The sequence below is a fragment of the Aethalodelphis obliquidens genome, unplaced genomic scaffold (assembly GCF_003676395.1).
Source record: "Aethalodelphis obliquidens isolate GAN/ISIS:26980383/991018 unplaced genomic scaffold, ASM367639v1 scaffold20, whole genome shotgun sequence".
NCBI lineage: Eukaryota > Metazoa > Chordata > Mammalia > Artiodactyla > Delphinidae > Aethalodelphis > Aethalodelphis obliquidens.
Window position 1 is genome coordinate 19,614,339 of NW_020837964.1, and position 16,365 is coordinate 19,630,703.

A 16,365-nucleotide genomic window follows, 5' to 3' on the forward strand; every position below is an offset into this window, starting at 1 on the left:
TCATTACTGGTTGCAGGGGCAGGGGCGGGGAAGTCTTTTATTTGCTTTTCCACTTAATTGCTAGTTCCCTCCAAACTTTGAAGCTACTGCTTCACTGTTTTCTAATATCCAGGGTGGCCTTTGATGTTTGGTGTTGTTCTCTTGTCAGTAACATCTTTTTGCTGTTTCTCTCTCTCTGAAAACTTTTAGGATTTTCTCTTTATCTTTAGAGTTCCCGTATTTCACCAAGAAATGTGGACGTGAGGATCCTTTTCCAGTAAACTTGCTCACCACTAGGTGGCCCCTTTACATCAGAACACTTTAGTTTTTCTATAGCTGAATGTTTTCCAGTTGTTTCTTAGGTTATTTCCTTCCCTCCCTTTTTTTCTGTTCTCGCATTATGGGATCCCTTTGAGATGGTTGTTGAACCTCTTGGATTTATCCTCCCTGTCTCTCTTAAGTTCTTCTAAAATAATCTCCTTGCCTTCTTTGCTTTACTTTCTGGGAGCTTTCCTGGACTTGATCTTCCAGAGCACTGATTTTCCGCTGTATTCAAACTTTCTGTTAAATTTTTAAATCTTTGTCATGTTCCCCCCACCACTCCCCCCAAAAAACTATTGTTAGCTTATTGCCCTTTTTTACAGTCTTTCTTGTTTTAAGGACACAGCATCCATCTTTATTCTGAATGTACTAGTTAGGATTTTTCAGAATCTGCATTTCTACTAGATCCATAGGTGATATGCCCACTCGCAGGCTGTTCCTGGCAGATACTCACCTGGTGTAGTTTTGCTCTGAAGGGGCATCTTCCTGCAGTCTCTGGTGACCATGTCCCTGACCGGGAGTCCCCTTCTCAGCAGGACAAGTGGCTATCAGCACATCACGACTTCTCTGATTGGGTGTGGAGAAACTTCCTGCTTCAGAGAGCCACCCCCAGGGATTGAGAGGAGTGGCTACACAAAGGAGTTTAGCAAGGTCCACCCTTTTCCACTGGATTCTGAGCACAGTCATATTTAGCTTATGCTTTTTGATAAAATTTACCTATGATGAAACACACAGATCTCAAGGATACAGCTGGATGTTTTGACAAATGTATACACCTTTGTAACCAGTTCCCCCAACTAAGATATAAAACTTTCTCATACTCCCATAAGCTCCTTCCTGCCCATTCTCCACCTCCTGAGGCAACTACTGTTTCCATTTCTTTCACAATATTTTTCCTTGTTCATTTTTTTTCTTCAAGTATAGTTGACTTACAATATTATATTCATTTCAGGTGTATGATATAGTGACTTAATATTTTTATAGATTATATTCCATTTAAAATTATTATAAAATATTGGCTATATTCCCTGTGCTATAAAATATATGCTTGTAGCTTATTTATTTTATAAACTTAAATCCCCTACCTCTATCTTGCCCCTTGCCACTTCCCACACCCCACTGGTAACCACTAGTTTGTTTTCTATATTGTGAGTCTGTTTCTGTCATTCATTTGTTTTATTTTTTAGATTCCACAGATAAGTGATAACATACAGTGTTTGTCATTCTCTGTCTGACTTATTTTACTAAGCACAATATCCTCCAGGTCTAACATGTTGTTGCAAATGGCAAAATTTCATTCTTTTTTATGGCCGAGTAATATTCCATTGTATGTATATGTGTGTGTGTGTGTGTGTATGTATGTATGTATGTATGTGTGTGTGTGTATATAAATGTCTATTTTAGGTCTTTTGCCCAGTTTTTAATCAGGTTTTTTTTTGATATGAGTTGTATGAGCTGTTTATATATTTCAGATATTAACCCCTTATTGGTCATATCATTTGCAAATATTTTCTCCCATTCAGTAGGTTGTCCTTTCATTTTATTGATGGTTTTCTCTGCTGTGCAAAAGCTTTTAAGTTTAATTCTTATTTGTTTTTGCTTTCGTTTCCTTTGCCTTAGGAGACAGATCCCCCCCAAAAAAATGTTGCTATGATTTATGTCATAGTGTTCTGCATATGTTTTCTTCTAGTTTTATGGTTTCCAGTCTTACATTTAGGTCTTTAATCTATTTTGAGTTTATTTTTGTATGTGGTGTGAGAAAATGTTCTAATTTCAATTCTGAATGATAATCTTGCTGGATAGAGTATCCTAGATTGTAGGTTTTTCCCTTTCAGCTCTTTCAATATATTATGCCACTTCCCTTCTGGCCTGCAAAGTTTCTACAGAAAAATCAGCTGATAGCCTTATGGGGGGTTCCCTTGTGTGTGATTCTTTGTTTTTCTCTTGCTGCCTTTAGAATTTTCTCTTTAACTTTTGACATTTTAATTGTGATATATCTTGGTGTGGGTCTCTTTGGGATCATCTTGTTTGGAACTCTCTGTGATTCCTGTACTGAATATCTTTTTCTTCAGGTTTGGGAAGTTTTCAGCCATAATTTCATCAAAATTTTTTTTTTACTCTTTTCCCTCTCTCTTTTCCTCCTGTGAATGTTAGTATGCTTGATCTTGTCCCAGAGTTCCCTTAAATTATTCTCATCTTTAAAAAATTTTCTTTTTGCTGTTCTGATTTCCATTTTTCTACCTTCCAGATCACTTATGTGTTCTTCTGTATCACCTAGTCTGCTGTTAATTCCTTCTAGTGTGTTTTTCATTTCAGTTATTTTATTCTTCAGCTCTGACTGGTTCTTTTTTTTATATATATACTTATTTATTTATTTGTTTTTTTGGCTGTGTTGGGTCTTAGTTGCGGCATGAGGGATCTTCACTGAGGCATGAGGGATCTTTTGTTGTGGTGCGCCGTCTCTTTGTTGCAGCGCTCAGGCTTCTCTCTAGTTGTGGTGCACGGGTTTTCTCTCTCCAGTTGTGGTGCGTGGGCTCCAGGGCACGTGGGCTCAAGTCTGCAGCACGCTGCCTCTCTCATTGAGGTGTGCGAGCTCAGTAGTTGTGGCACACGGGCTTAGTTGCCCCGTGGCATGTGGGATCTTAGTTACCCAACCAGGGATCAAACCCGTGTCCCCTGCATTGGAAGGCGGATTCTTTCCCACTGGACCACCAGGGACTGGTTCTTTTTTATATTTTCTAGTTCCTTGTTAAAATTCTCACTGTGTTCATCTGTTCTTTTCCCTGATTCAGTTAGCATTCTTGTTACAAATGCTTTGAACTCTTTAACTGGTAAATTATCCCTGTATCATTCGTTGTTTTTTTCAGTTTAAAAACTTTTTTGGAGTATAGTTGATTTACAGTGTTGTGTTAGTTTCAGGTGTACAGCAAAGTGAATCAGTTATACATATACGTATATACACTTTTTTCTTTTTAGATTCTTTTCCCATATAGGCCATTACGGAGTATTGAGTAGAGTTTCCTGTGCTACACAGCAGGCTTTTTTTTTTCTTATTCTTTCATTTGAAACAAATTCCTCTGTCTCTCATTTTGCTTAACTTTCTCTCTATGAAATTAGGTGAAACAGTTACCTATTCTGGTCTTGAAGGGGTGTCCTTGTGTGGGAGCGTCCCTATGCAGACTACATGTGCCCAGTGGCTTTGGTGGGAAAGCGGGATTTGAAATGAGCATGGGTCACGTCTTTCCCCAGGGTGTGCTGGCAGCTGTCACACACAGCTGGAGATGGGGCTGGGAGGTCGGAGGTGGGGCTGGAGATGAAGGAGCTAGAGCCAGAGCCTGGTGTGAGCCACTGCTTCTCCTCTGTTCAGTGGCTGACACCGCCCTATACAGGGTCGGGGAGGGTCCCAAGGTACTAGAGCAGAAGCCCTGAAGTTCAGGTTCCCTCTAAGTGCACACTCTCCTCCATCCCAGTATTGACACCTTCACCCCAGAGGGGAGGAATGCTGAAGCAAGAGAGGCTGGAGCAGGCGCTCGTCGTGGACTGGGGCACACGCAGGGGCAGTTGTGGGAAACTGGCTAGAGCTCTGGGCAATTTCAATCTGCTTCCTCTGTCTTGCTCTCGGGAGTAAGGAAGCAGATGTATGCTCTTCACGAGCCGAGTCTAGGTTTCTTACACCCTTCCTGTTAGCCTCAGTAGTTTTCAAACCAGCTAAGGAGACTCCTGGTGTCAGAGCCCGGGGGTGGGGTGTTCCCATATGTGGTTTGAACTGCTCACTCCCCAGGGAGGATCTCTGAGCCTGTGTAATCCCCCTCCTCTTCTGTGTCCCCTCCCAGGGGTATAGGTCCCAACCTGTTCGCTTCTCTTCCCTTCTACCCAACTCTGTATGGATCTATCTTTACAGCTTTGGTTGTGTAAGTCTTTGTGCCAGTGTCCAACTTGTTTTCAGTGAGAATTGCTCCACCTGTAGATGTAGGTTTGATGTATTCCTAGGGGGAGGTGAGCTCAGCGTCCTCCTCCTCTGCCATCTTCATCTCCTTCCAGGCACTTGTGCTTTAGTTATGTTTTCAAGTACTAAGAAATCAGGTTCTTTTTATGTTGACCTTGAAAATCTTATTTTTTGCTTGGTCTGGATTTCCTGACATTTTGACACCAGGAGAGCAAGACGACCTCCAGAGGTTTCTAACTGTTTTGTGCCAATGCCTCTTGCTTTCTATTTCCTGTCTGTGCAGAGACCCTGGAGAGTGATATGTCTGTTTTCCCCTGTTCTTGAAATGTATAGAAATGTAACATGAAAATGTCAATGTGAACAAAATGCAGCCTTTTCTTTTCCAGTCTCTCGTTTTCCTTTGGCCCCTTTGCCTGGTCGGTGTTGACAGCTGGTATCACCCACGCTTCTGTTCCCCCAAACCCTCCGTGCCCTGCGAACACCTCCAGAGGCCCCGCTCCAGCCTCGCCCTCTGCGCCAAAACCTTCGGCTACTCTTGTTGAATGAACAAGATAACGTTTACGTCAACTTTAAGCTTTTAAAATTCATTTAAGGAGAAACTTCCTTTCCGAGCAAAGGCAGAGTCGTTGAAATGGAAAAGAAGACCATTCTAGAGAAAAGACAAGTTAGACAGTGGAAACATGTTTTGCGGTAAGATACACAGCCACTTCCGACCCCAGGCGCCTCGGCCTCACTTCTTACCGCCACCTTTGCCGCCCTTGGCAGGTGGCGGTACCGCTGCCCTCCCCTTGCCTGCTTCCTCTGGTTTTTCTCCTTCCTTTGGCTTTTTGCCCTTTTTATCCTTTCGTGGAAGAATCCCCACACGCGCTTTGACCTTCTTGCCTTTGAAGTGTGTCATTTGAAGACAAACATCTATTAAAGCAACAAGTGCAGCCACACCGATAAGGATCTGGGAAACAAAAGAATCCTCGTTACTTGTGCTTTTCCTTCCAAAGCTGTCACAGTTCCTTCCCGGCTCGTGACTGTCCGTAGGTGCTGTTTAACCCCTTCCCTTGACCCCTCAACCTGCCAGACCCCAGAGAGACTTTGGGTTTGCCCCTCCCCTGGCCTCAGCTCCCCGATTCTGATCCCCATCCCTGTAGCCGGTCACCTCACCACATTTTCTTTCTCTCTTTGGACCCCGCCCGGGTGGGGCCCTTCGCTCTGGGGCCGGCAGGCAAGCTTCTGGGGGGAAGCTCTTAGCTGGGTGGCCTCCCTGGACATCATCTTCCTTTCAATGGCTTCTCCCCCGGAAACGTTGACCCAAGTTACCTTTAAACTTTGCTTGGATCCTAAGATTTTGTGAAAAGAGACCCTTTTCCTTAGGGGAAAATAACCATTCTCCAAATGAGGTGATTTCTGAACAAGTAAACAGCCCAACATGAAAGACTCACCACACCATAAATGTAGTGCATTGGCATGGTTTGCCGAATTTTCACGGCAGAGAGGGCGGCCCCCACGAGGAAAGCACTGGAGGACAGGTCGTTGAGAAGGTCCTGAAAGCATGGGAGAGATGAGTCGGCCTTAGAGCCGAGGCCCCGTCAACACCAGACCTGGCCTAGCTTCCTCCAAAGGGAATGGTTTTCAAACTTCTGCCTGATTTAAAAAATATATATAGGAAGATGAATATTTACTGGGCTAGGTGGACATACCTGTGGCCTACCAGCTGGACTCTTTGAGTTGAGACACAAAATCCAGGATGCTTAACTGCCTTTACGGGCTGCCTCGGCTACCATCCCGTCTGTGAAATCACACATTTGGTGGCTATGTTTTCCCCCCTTCCAGTGCCCACTTAAATAAATGCATGGCTCTCCAACTAATCGATGTCCCGCTTGGGTACCACCTCACAGCATCTTTCTACTCTGAAGGCCAGCTCCTCTTTCTGAATCCAGGGTGGGCTGTGTTGCTGGCAGGAGGTTCTGTTGGACTCTGGTCCTTCACTGGGAGCCTGGCAGCTGCCTCTTCCCCCCCTACTCATCCCTTCCCCCACCTTACTTCTTAGACACCGACCCCCCCTCCCCCCCACCCCGCCTTTGCAAGGCCACGTCACTTCCTCCATCATCCACTCTCCTTCCCGTCCCTTGCGGCCACAGTCCTGCCCTAGCTCCATATTTGTTTCCCTTACCCTATACTGACAAGGTCCAGATGTTCCCAGACTGGGCAAAAGGGCTGCCTCCCATGCTGCCTTCCTCTCAAGTACCACCCACTGTCACTCCCTGGCACAGCCAAACTTAACTCAAAGTTGGCCAAACCATGGCCACAGCAAGCCGGCTTCCTCCCCCATCACTCCTGGGGTGATGCTGGCCCAGAGCTTGCGCATCCTCTTAATCCCATGGGCAGCAGCTGACCCTGCAGTGCTGGGTGACGCCCATCTTTCCCCTTGATTTCTCTGATGCCATTTTCTGGGGTTGTACTTCCCTGGCCACTTTGTCTCAGGCCTTTTCTCTTCCTCCTCGTTCTGGATTTTAACACACTTCAAACATACAGAAAATAATAGAACATCCCATCCCCAATCCCACCTCCACCAGCCGTGACCCACTGAGATTAAACAGATGTTAATGTCTTGCAATATTTGCCTCAGGGCTCTGAAAACAAAAACAAACCATAAACAAAAAAACTTTGTGGAATGAGCTACAGTCTTACCATTCCATCCCTTTCCCTGCCTTCTGCATGTGTTCCAAGTCTATGGGTAGTCTTCCCAAGTGCACAGTAGTATTTTCCTCCATATTATATATTCATAAACAATATATACTATTTTGTGTTTCAAAAATTTAAATAAAAAGATATATCTTATAGCATGTGCTTTTTAAACTTAAAAACCTTTTTTTGAGATTTACCCATTTTGAGAAATATATGAGATTGAAATTAATGAGATTGAATTCATTGATTTTAGCTGATGTATGAATAAACCAAACTGGAGACGTTAGGGTGTTTCTCCCTTTTAGGAAATTATTATTGCCAACTGTGCCTGCAGTGAACACTCTTGTCTGTGCCTCCCATGCACATCTTTTCCTTGTTGAGGTATTGCCAAGTTTCTCTCTAAAGGGCTTGTGCCAGTGTCCACTCATGCCCGCAAATGTATAGGGGCTCCTCTTTCCCATGTCCTTGCCAAAGCCCAGGATTACCATGCTCATTTATTTCTGCCCATCTGGTGAGTTGAAATGGTACCTCATTGTTGTTTTAATTTTCTGATCGCTGGTTACTAATGAAGCATTTTTAAAAACATGTTTTAGGCAGTTGGGTTTCCTGTCTATTCATATCCCTTACCCCATTTTTCTATTGGCTTGTTTTAAAAATTTTGTTTATGATGTCTTCTGTTGTAAAGTTTTAATTTTAATGGTATGCATAGTTTCTCTTTCTTTCTCTTTCTCATGGTCCCAAGAACATTTATTAAATACTCCATTCAGCTGTGTTATGCCACCTCTGTCATATGCCAAGTTGCCATATGTATGTAGGTCTATTTCTGGGTTCTCTTTTTTATTCCTATATTAGTCTGCTCAGGCTGCCATAACAAAATGCCACAGACTGCGTGGCTTAAACAACAGACATTTATTTTCCCACAGTTCTGGAAGCCAGGAGTCCATGATCAAGGCACCAGCAAATTCAGTTTCTGGTGAGGACTCTCTTCCTGGTTTGCCTGGCTGCCTTCTCACCATTTTCTCATATGGCCTTTCCATGGAGAGGAGGTAGGGGGAGGGATAGGGGAGAGGAAGGGGGAGGGAGGTCTCTGTTGTCTTTTTTTATAGGGACATTAATCCTATCAGACCCTTAGGATCTCATTTAATCTTAATTACCACTCTGGAGGCCCCATATGCAAGTATAGCCACACTGGGGATTAGGATTTCAGCATATGAATTTTGGGGGTACACAAACATTCAGTCCATTAGTCTTTGTCAACCCCTGAGCTAGTACCAAAGCTTTATAGTAATTCCAATATGTCGTTGGGTGAGTCCATCCTTATAATTCTTTTCATTCTTCCATAAGAATTTTATTTATTTATTTTTAAAATACATTTATTTATTTATTTTTAGCTGTGTTGGGTCTTCGTTTCTGTGCGAGGGCTTTCTCTAGTTGTGGCAAGCGGGGGCCACTCTTCATCGCAGTGCGCGGGCCTCTCACTATGGCGGCCTCTCTTGTTGCGGAGCACAGGCTCCAGACGCGCAGGCTCAGTAGTTGTGGCTCACGGGTCCAGTTGCTCCACGGCATGTGGGATCTTCCCAGACCAGGGCTCGAACCCGTGTCCCCTGCATTGGCAGGCAGATTCTCAGCCACTGCGCCACCAGGGAAGCCCCATAAGAATTTTAGAATCACCTTGCAAAGTTCCACAAACAACCTCTGTTATAAAATTTCATTTAATGTGGAGATTGCTTTGGAATGAAATTGACATCTTTATGATAGTAGCTCTTCACATCTGTGAATGTGGTATATTTCTTCTCTTACTTAGATTTTTCTTCTATGTCCATTAACAAAATGTCATAATCTCTATGTAAAGTTTTACAATCTTTGAACGGGTGTATTCTCAGACACCTGTAGTTTCTGTTGCTGTTTTAAATGGTTTCTTTGAAAAGCCATATTTTCTCATTATTTGTTGCTGGTATTCAGGAACACTATTTTTGTTTTTTGTAACCTTGTGGAACTCAATCAGTTCTAGTAATTTGACTGTAGATTCTTAGATTCTCTGTGTAGAGAATCATATTATCAGTGAGTAATGCTAGTTTTTTTCTCCTTCCCAATCCATATACCCTTTGTTTTTCTTGTCACATTGTACTAAGATCTTTAGCACAATGTCAAATAGAAGTGGGGATAATAGGCATCTCTAAGGAAACGCTTCTAACATTTTACCATGAAATGCAATGTTCATTTTAGGTTTGGGTGGTTTTCTGTTATTAAGTTAAGGAGGTTCCCTTTTTTCCTAGTTTGCCAAGAGTCTTCCAAAAATTAGTATTGAATATTACTAAATAGTTTTCCTACAGTTTATGAGATGATTAAATGGTTTTCTCCTTTAAATAAAAGATGGTGAATTATGTTAACAGAATTTTGAGACAAAACCACCTTTACATTCCTTGCAGATGCCCTGCTTGATCCTGATGCATTGCTTGCTTATATATTGCTTGATCTAGTTTGCTAGTATTTTATTGAGAATTTTTATGGCTGTATTCAAATAATATAGGCCTATAGTTTACTTTCCTTATTATGTCTGGTTTTAAGATCAAAGCTTTACCAGATGGTACAACATATTATAACCCCCCCCTTTTCTTTAAGAGAAAAAGGGACAGACAAGTAGAACTGAATATGAATCTAGAAATGAACTGCATATGGGATTTTATTCTTTTATTTTTTTTTTTGCCACACGACGTGGCATGGGGGATTTTAGTTCTCCAACCAGGGATCAAACCAGTGCCCCCTGCAGTGGAAGCGTGGATTCTTAACCACTGGACTGCCAAGGAAGTCCCACGTATGGGATATTAGCATTTAACAAAAATGCCATTTCAAATCAGTGGGGGGAAGTTGTACTAGTCAGTAAATGAATAAACTGAGTGATAGGGTGGAACAGTTGGAGAGCCATCGGGATACAAAGCTGGAGCCATGGTTCATACCATATACCAAAAGGACTCCAAATAAAAGATTTAAATGTAAAAAATGAAACAAGTGCCAGATGAAAACATGGATGAATTATTTTATACCCTGTTTTTCTATTTCTTTTTCAGTCAATTTTTGTACATCATATGTTTTTCTGGGATATTATCATATTATAATTTATTGGCATAAAAGTTCATATTTTCCCTGTGATCTTTAAAACCTCTTCTTTATACTAATATTTTTCTTTGTTCTCTTTTTTTCTTATGGTTTATCTACTTTATTAGTCTTTTCAAAGAACTAGATTTTGGTTTTATTAGTCATCACTATGAATCTTTGTTTCCTATTTTATTAATTTTAACTCTTTGACATTGCTTTCTTAATTCCTTTTTTTGTTTTGTTTTGGTACCTCTTTTTAAAAAAATTTTATTTATTTTTTTATACAGCAGGTTCTTATTAGTTATCCATTTTAGACTTATTAGTGTATACATGTCAATCCCAATCTCCCAATTCATCCCACCACCATCACCACCCCAAGGCCCCTCCTCGCCCCACTTTCCCCCCTTGGTGTCCATACATTTGTTCTCTACATCTGTGTCTCAATTTCTGCCCTGCAAACTGGTTCATCTGTACCATTTTTCTAGGTTCCACGTGTATGCGTTAATATACAATATTTGTTTTACTCTTTCTGACTTACTTCACTCTGTATGACAGTCTCTAGGTCCATCCACGTCTCTACAAATGACCCAATTTCGCTGTAATAAATTGGCTGAGTAATATTCCATTGTATATATGTGCCACATCTTCTTTATCCATTCGTCTGTCGATGGGCATTTAGGTTGCTTCCATGTCCTGGCTGTTGTAAATAGTGCTGCAATGAACTTTGGGGTGCATGTGTCTTTTTGAATTATTGTTTTCTCTGGGTATATGCCCAGTAGTGGGATTGCTGGGTCATATGGTAATTCTATTTTTAGTTTTTTAAGGAACCTCCATACTGTTCTCCATAGTGGCTGTATCAATTTACATTCCCACCAACAGTGCGAGAGGGTTCCCTTTTCTCTACACCCTCTCCAGCATTTGTTGTTTGTAGATTTTCTGAGGATGCCCATTCTAACTGGTGTGAGGGTGATACTTCATTGTAGTTTTGACTTGCATTTCTCTAATAATTAGTGATGCTGAGCAGCTTTTCATGTGATTCTTGGCCATCTGTATGTCTTCTTTGGAGAAATGTCTATTTAGGTCTTCTGTCCATTTTTGGATTGGGTTGTTTGTTTTTTTGATATTGAGTTGCATGAGCTGTTTATATATTTTGGAGATTAATCCTTTGTCAGTTGCTTCATTTGCAAATATTTTCTCCCATTCTGAGGGTTGTCTTTTCATCTTGTTTGTAGTTTCCTTTGCTTTGCAAAAGCTTTTAAGTTTCATTAGGTCCCATTTGTTTATTTTCGTTTTTATTTCCATTACTCTAGGAGGTGGATCAAAAAAGATCTTGCTGTGATTTATGTTAAAGAGTGTTCTTCCTATGTTTTCCTCTAAGAGTTTTATATTGTCCAGTCTTACATTTAGGTCTCTAATCCATTTTGAGTTTATTTTTGTGTATGGTGTTAGGGAGTGTTCTAATTTCATTCTTTTACATGTAGCTGTCCTGTTTTCCCAGCACCACTTATTGAAGAGACTGTCTTTTCTCCATTTTCAGGACTGGCATGTTGTCCTCTTTACAACTCTATCTCCACTCTGATAACCTCATCTTTACTTGACCATCTGCAAACAGCTTATTTCCAAATAAGGTCATATTCACAGATACTGGGAGTCAGGACATCAACATATTTGGGGGGTACATAATTCAACTCATAACAGATAGCAAGTTTAAAAGATAGACTTCTTGGTGGACAGTTTGTTTTCCTTTAAGGACTTTAAGCATATCATTCCACTCCCTCAGGCCTCCATGGTGTCTGATGAGAAATTGGCTGTTAATCTTATCAAGTGTCCCTTGTACAAGATAAGTTGCTTCTCTCTTACAACTTTCAAGACTTTCTCCTTGTCTTTGTCTTTGGACAGTTATTATAATGTGTCTCAGTGTGGATCACTTTGAGTTTATTCTACTTGGTGTTTTTTTGGATGTGTAGACTCCTATCTTTTACCAAATTTGGAAAGTTTTTTGGCCATTATTTCTTTGAATATTCTTTCTGTTCCTTTCTCTCTCTCTTCTTTTGGGGCTCTGCCTATGTTAGTATGCTTGATGGTGTCCCATGGGTCTCTTAGGCTCTGTTCATTTTTTTCCTTCATTCTTTTTTTCTTTCTGTTCCTCAGACTGAATAATCTCAATTGACCTGTCTTCAGGTTCACTGATTCATTCTTCTGCCTGCTCAAATCTGCTGTTAAACAACTCTAGTGAATTTTTCACTTCAGTTATATTACTTTTCAGCTCCAGAATTTCTATTTGGTTTCTTTTTAAACTTCTCTTTACTGACATTCTGTATTTGTACATGAATTGTTCTCCTGGTTTCCTTTAGTTCTTTGAGCATTTTAGAGACAGTTGATTTAAAGTCTTTGTCCAGTAAGTCTAATATCTGGGCTTCCTCAAGGACAGTCTCTATTAACAATTTTTTCCTGTGAATGGGCCATACTTCTTTCTTTGTGTGCCTTATAATTCTTTGAAAACTGTACATTTTGAATATTATAATATAGTTACTCTGGAAATCATATTGCCTCTCCTCCCCAGAGTTTGTTGTTGTTGCTTGTTGTGAGTTAAAGTCATTTGTATGTTTAATGATTTTTCCTAAACTATGTTTTGAAAGACTATTCTTTCTCTTGTGTGGCCAGTGAAGTCTTTGTTTTTCACTAGCTTAATGGTCAGGTAGTGATTTGACAGAGATTTCCTTAAATATTTGGAAACAAGTCTTTGCAGATTGCCTTTGTGTTGGGGCACTCCTTCAACACCTCTCCAGGATGTTTAGAGCTCTTAGTTTTTTTTTTTTTTTTTTTTTTTTTTTTTTTTGCAGTGCTCAGGCCTCTCACTGTTGTGGCCTCTCGCGTTGCAGAGCACAGGGTCTGGACGCGCAGGCTCAGTGGCCATGGCTCACAGGCCCAGCCGCTGCGCGGCATGTGGGATCTTCCTGGACCGGGGCACGAACCCGTGTCCCCTGCATTGGCAGGCGGACTCTCAACCACTGCGCCACCAGGGAAGCCCTAGAGCTCTTAGTTTTTACTTGCTGCTTGTGCAGGGCCTAAAGGTCAGCCAAAGGTGAAAGCTTAGGGTTTTTTTCTGGGCATGTGTCCAGCTCTGGCCATGTGCAGTCCTTCTAGATTCCCTGGTATAGGTGGGAGCTTTTCAAAGCTCTTATTCTCCCAAGCATCTGCTTCCCAAACTTCTGGTCTGTCTACTGCTTGGGAAACCTTGCCCCGGGTGGCTATGGTTAGTATATACGTCTTTAAATGCTTTAACAAATGCTATCTAGGAGACTGCTTCAGCCCTGAGAAAACTCTGAGGCAGGTGAAACAAAGGCAAGTCCCTGGCTAATCCCTCAGGGAGCCACCAGACAGGTCAAGCACACAACTCTAATTCTTTGGGAACAAGGGTTTTTTGTGTTTTTTTGCGGTACGTGGGCCTCTCACTGCTGTGGCCTCTCCCGTTGTGGAGCACAGGCTCCGGACGCGCAGGCTCAGCAGCCATGGTTCACGGGCCCAGCTGCTCCGTGGCATGCGGGATCTTCCCGGACCAGGGAATGAACCCGTGTCCCCTGCATCGGCAGGCGGACTCTCAACCACTGCGCCACCAGGGAAGCCCAGGAACAAGGTTTTTATTGTTCCGTCTGCCACCAGCAAGGAATGTGGCCAGGAATGTGGGCTGTCTTCATGGCCACTGACCAGCTGGGGATTAAGGGATGGCAGGCAGGTTAAGTAAAATGCTACAACATTCTCTTACCAAAATTCAACAGCCTCTTTCTTCATTGAGCATTCTCCTGTTTTATTTTGTTTTGAATTAGATTCCAGAGTTCTGAAAAAGTCGATTCTGACAGTTTTTGAGAACCTAATCATTGCTTTAGTGGAAGGACAGAGATTTGGAGTTCCCTACTCTGCCATTTTTAGTGATGTCACTCTTATTAAATTTGGCAGGTTCTCAGTCACTATCACTTTGAATATTTCTTCTCTATTATCTTGAGTGTCTTCTTCTGGAACTCCTATTAGGCTTATGATGAACTTTCTCATTCCATATTCTATGTTTCAACTTCTCTCTTTCATATTTTCTCTCTTTATCTGTCAGTACTATAATCTGGGTAATTTCCCCACATCCTTCAGCTCATTACTTCCCCAGCTTTTGTCTGATATGCTTTTTAACCCATTTATTGACATTTTTATTTCAATAACTATATGTTCAATTCTAGACATTATATCTTGTACTTAAAAAAAAAAATCTGTCTGTTCCATCCTAATAATGTCTTATTCTTTTCTTAGGGCTTTTATTTATGTCTTTATAATTTAAGTGTATTTTAAATTATTTTCAGACAGTTCTTTTATTATCTCATATTCTCAGGGTTCTAATCCTCCCATTTCTTGTTTTTGCTGGTTCTTGATTCTTAGTCCTGGGGATTTAAAAATCAGGTGTTTTGTAGTTTTGAACTGTGAGTTGATTTTTGTACACCCCCCCCCATATCTGTCCTGTGAGAATCTCTTTATGCTTTGATTATGATTTTGCATTTGTTTTTCAGGAGTCCCATGGATTTCTTCAGAATACCATCAAATTGGGATCGATTTTTATGCCAGTTCCCAGGCACTACATTTTCTAAGCTGCATGAAGATTTCTAGGCTGAAGGTAGGAAAAACTTATACCAAATCTGTACAAAGTGTAGGCTCAAGGTTCGTATTTCTCAAGGTGGTCTTTTTTGCTTTTCCCCACTCAAAACTCGGGCAGAGATGAACATGCTTTCTTTTTCCTCTGTGTGGGTGAAAGGTATCGTCTCTGTCTTTTCCCTTAGGGTGCAGTCTTTGCAGGGTGCTGGCCTTATGCAGGATTCTCAGTTCTAAATTCCCACTTTGCTTGGGACCAAGGCCTCAAGTCCTAACTTGAAAGTATATGAGAATCCATATTCTAGGTTCCTGGGATAATATCTCGTGGGTCATTTCCACCCACACTGAAGCAGCTGATTTGTCACTGCCCCTGTTTTCCATTTCTAGCACCTCTGTGTTGCCTCTTCTTTTTTTTGCCAGCTCAGCCATTCAGTTAAAGCAATAGTGTTTACATTTCCCCTGGTAGTTTTAGGTAAGTACAGCAGGAGGATTTTCAGGGTTCAGTGATTTTTCATCTTGCTGGAACTAAAAGTATCTTCTCAAGCACCTTGGCTGGGAATGTGTCCTCTGCCTGTCCCTTTACTTTGTCCTCTGCGTATCCATCTCCCAAGAGTCTTATATGGCCCTCTTTTCCTTTCTCCTGATACTGGGAGTCCTCATCTACCCCCCTGAGACCTATGGATCCCTGGACCCTAATAACTTTTAATAAGTAGGCAGGACACAGTGTAGTTAGGGACTCAAGACTCTACTGATAAAGCTGGGTTTGAATCCTTTTTCTGCCACTTACTGCCTGATTTACCTGGGGGCAAGTTACTTAGCCATTCTGAACCCATTTCATGTGTAAAGTGAGTGAAACAGTGAGCCTAGGCTCTGGAGACATGCTGTGAATGTGCAATGAACACGGGACCTTGGGTTAGTTGGGAGTTAGGTAGGTAAGCTTTGTGATTACAGAGGTAATGGGCAGGGATTCAAGTCCATGAGTCTTCAGGCACAGCAGCTGGGGCTTTACTTTTACTCCTGAGGAACAATCTCACACAAGATTATTACTGTCTTCATGTTACAGATGAGGAAACAGAGTCTGGGAGTGGGTGGTAACTTGCCCAGCTCAGTCCCATTCCAGTGGATGACTGCTTTGGGCTGAACATCCTTCTGGGCTTAACATCCCTTGCAGGGATAGTCACTGGAGATCTGAGGCTGCTTTAGATGTGACTTTTTTTTTTTTTAATTCTCATTTTATATTACTGATTTTTTTCTTTGAATTCTGGGGATGGGGTACCGTCAGAGTGGTCTTTCCAGTCAAGTGTGAGCTGGCACAGGGGATGGAAGGAACCGCTGGTTGCTACACCTCCCCTGCTCCCAAGGAGAGCAAAGCCTCAGGAAGGCAAAGACTCCTTCCTTTGACCACCAGGTAGGAAAGAGGTCCTCCGCCCCCAAGTTGGGCTTTCTGGAAGCCTTTTCTACCTAACTTCAGCTGCCCCTGCTCTGGCCCCACTGGAAGGTCTGAGCCCATGCCCGGAGCACAAATAAGGGAGATGAGGCATATCTCTCTGTTCAGTCGCTTTCCAGGTGCCAGGATATACGCGTGAACGCACACCAGGCTCAGGCACTCCCCACCGCCCCTCACTTACAGAAATGGGCCACAGGATGAAGAACGTGTATCTCTGGATGGCGAAGGTGTAGATAATGATGAAGAAGATTAAGATGGACAACTCCAT

The 16,365-nt window shown here is 42.0% G+C and overlaps 1 protein-coding gene across 1 annotated transcript in view; it reads right to left on the reverse strand.

The window, feature by feature from the left end:
• Positions 1 to 4,976: 4,976 nt before the first annotated feature.
• The window catches only part of CMTM2 (CKLF like MARVEL transmembrane domain containing 2), an 11,640-nt gene continuing 251 nt past the window's right edge, over positions 4,977 to 16,365 (reverse strand). The window contains exons 2-3 of the mRNA XM_027119926.1: positions 5,680 to 5,781; positions 4,977 to 5,195 (exon numbers count right to left, since the gene is read on the reverse strand). Of these exons, the coding sequence (XP_026975727.1) occupies positions 4,977 to 5,195; positions 5,680 to 5,781 (321 nt within the window). The remainder of the gene's footprint in view (positions 5,196 to 5,679; positions 5,782 to 16,365) is intronic.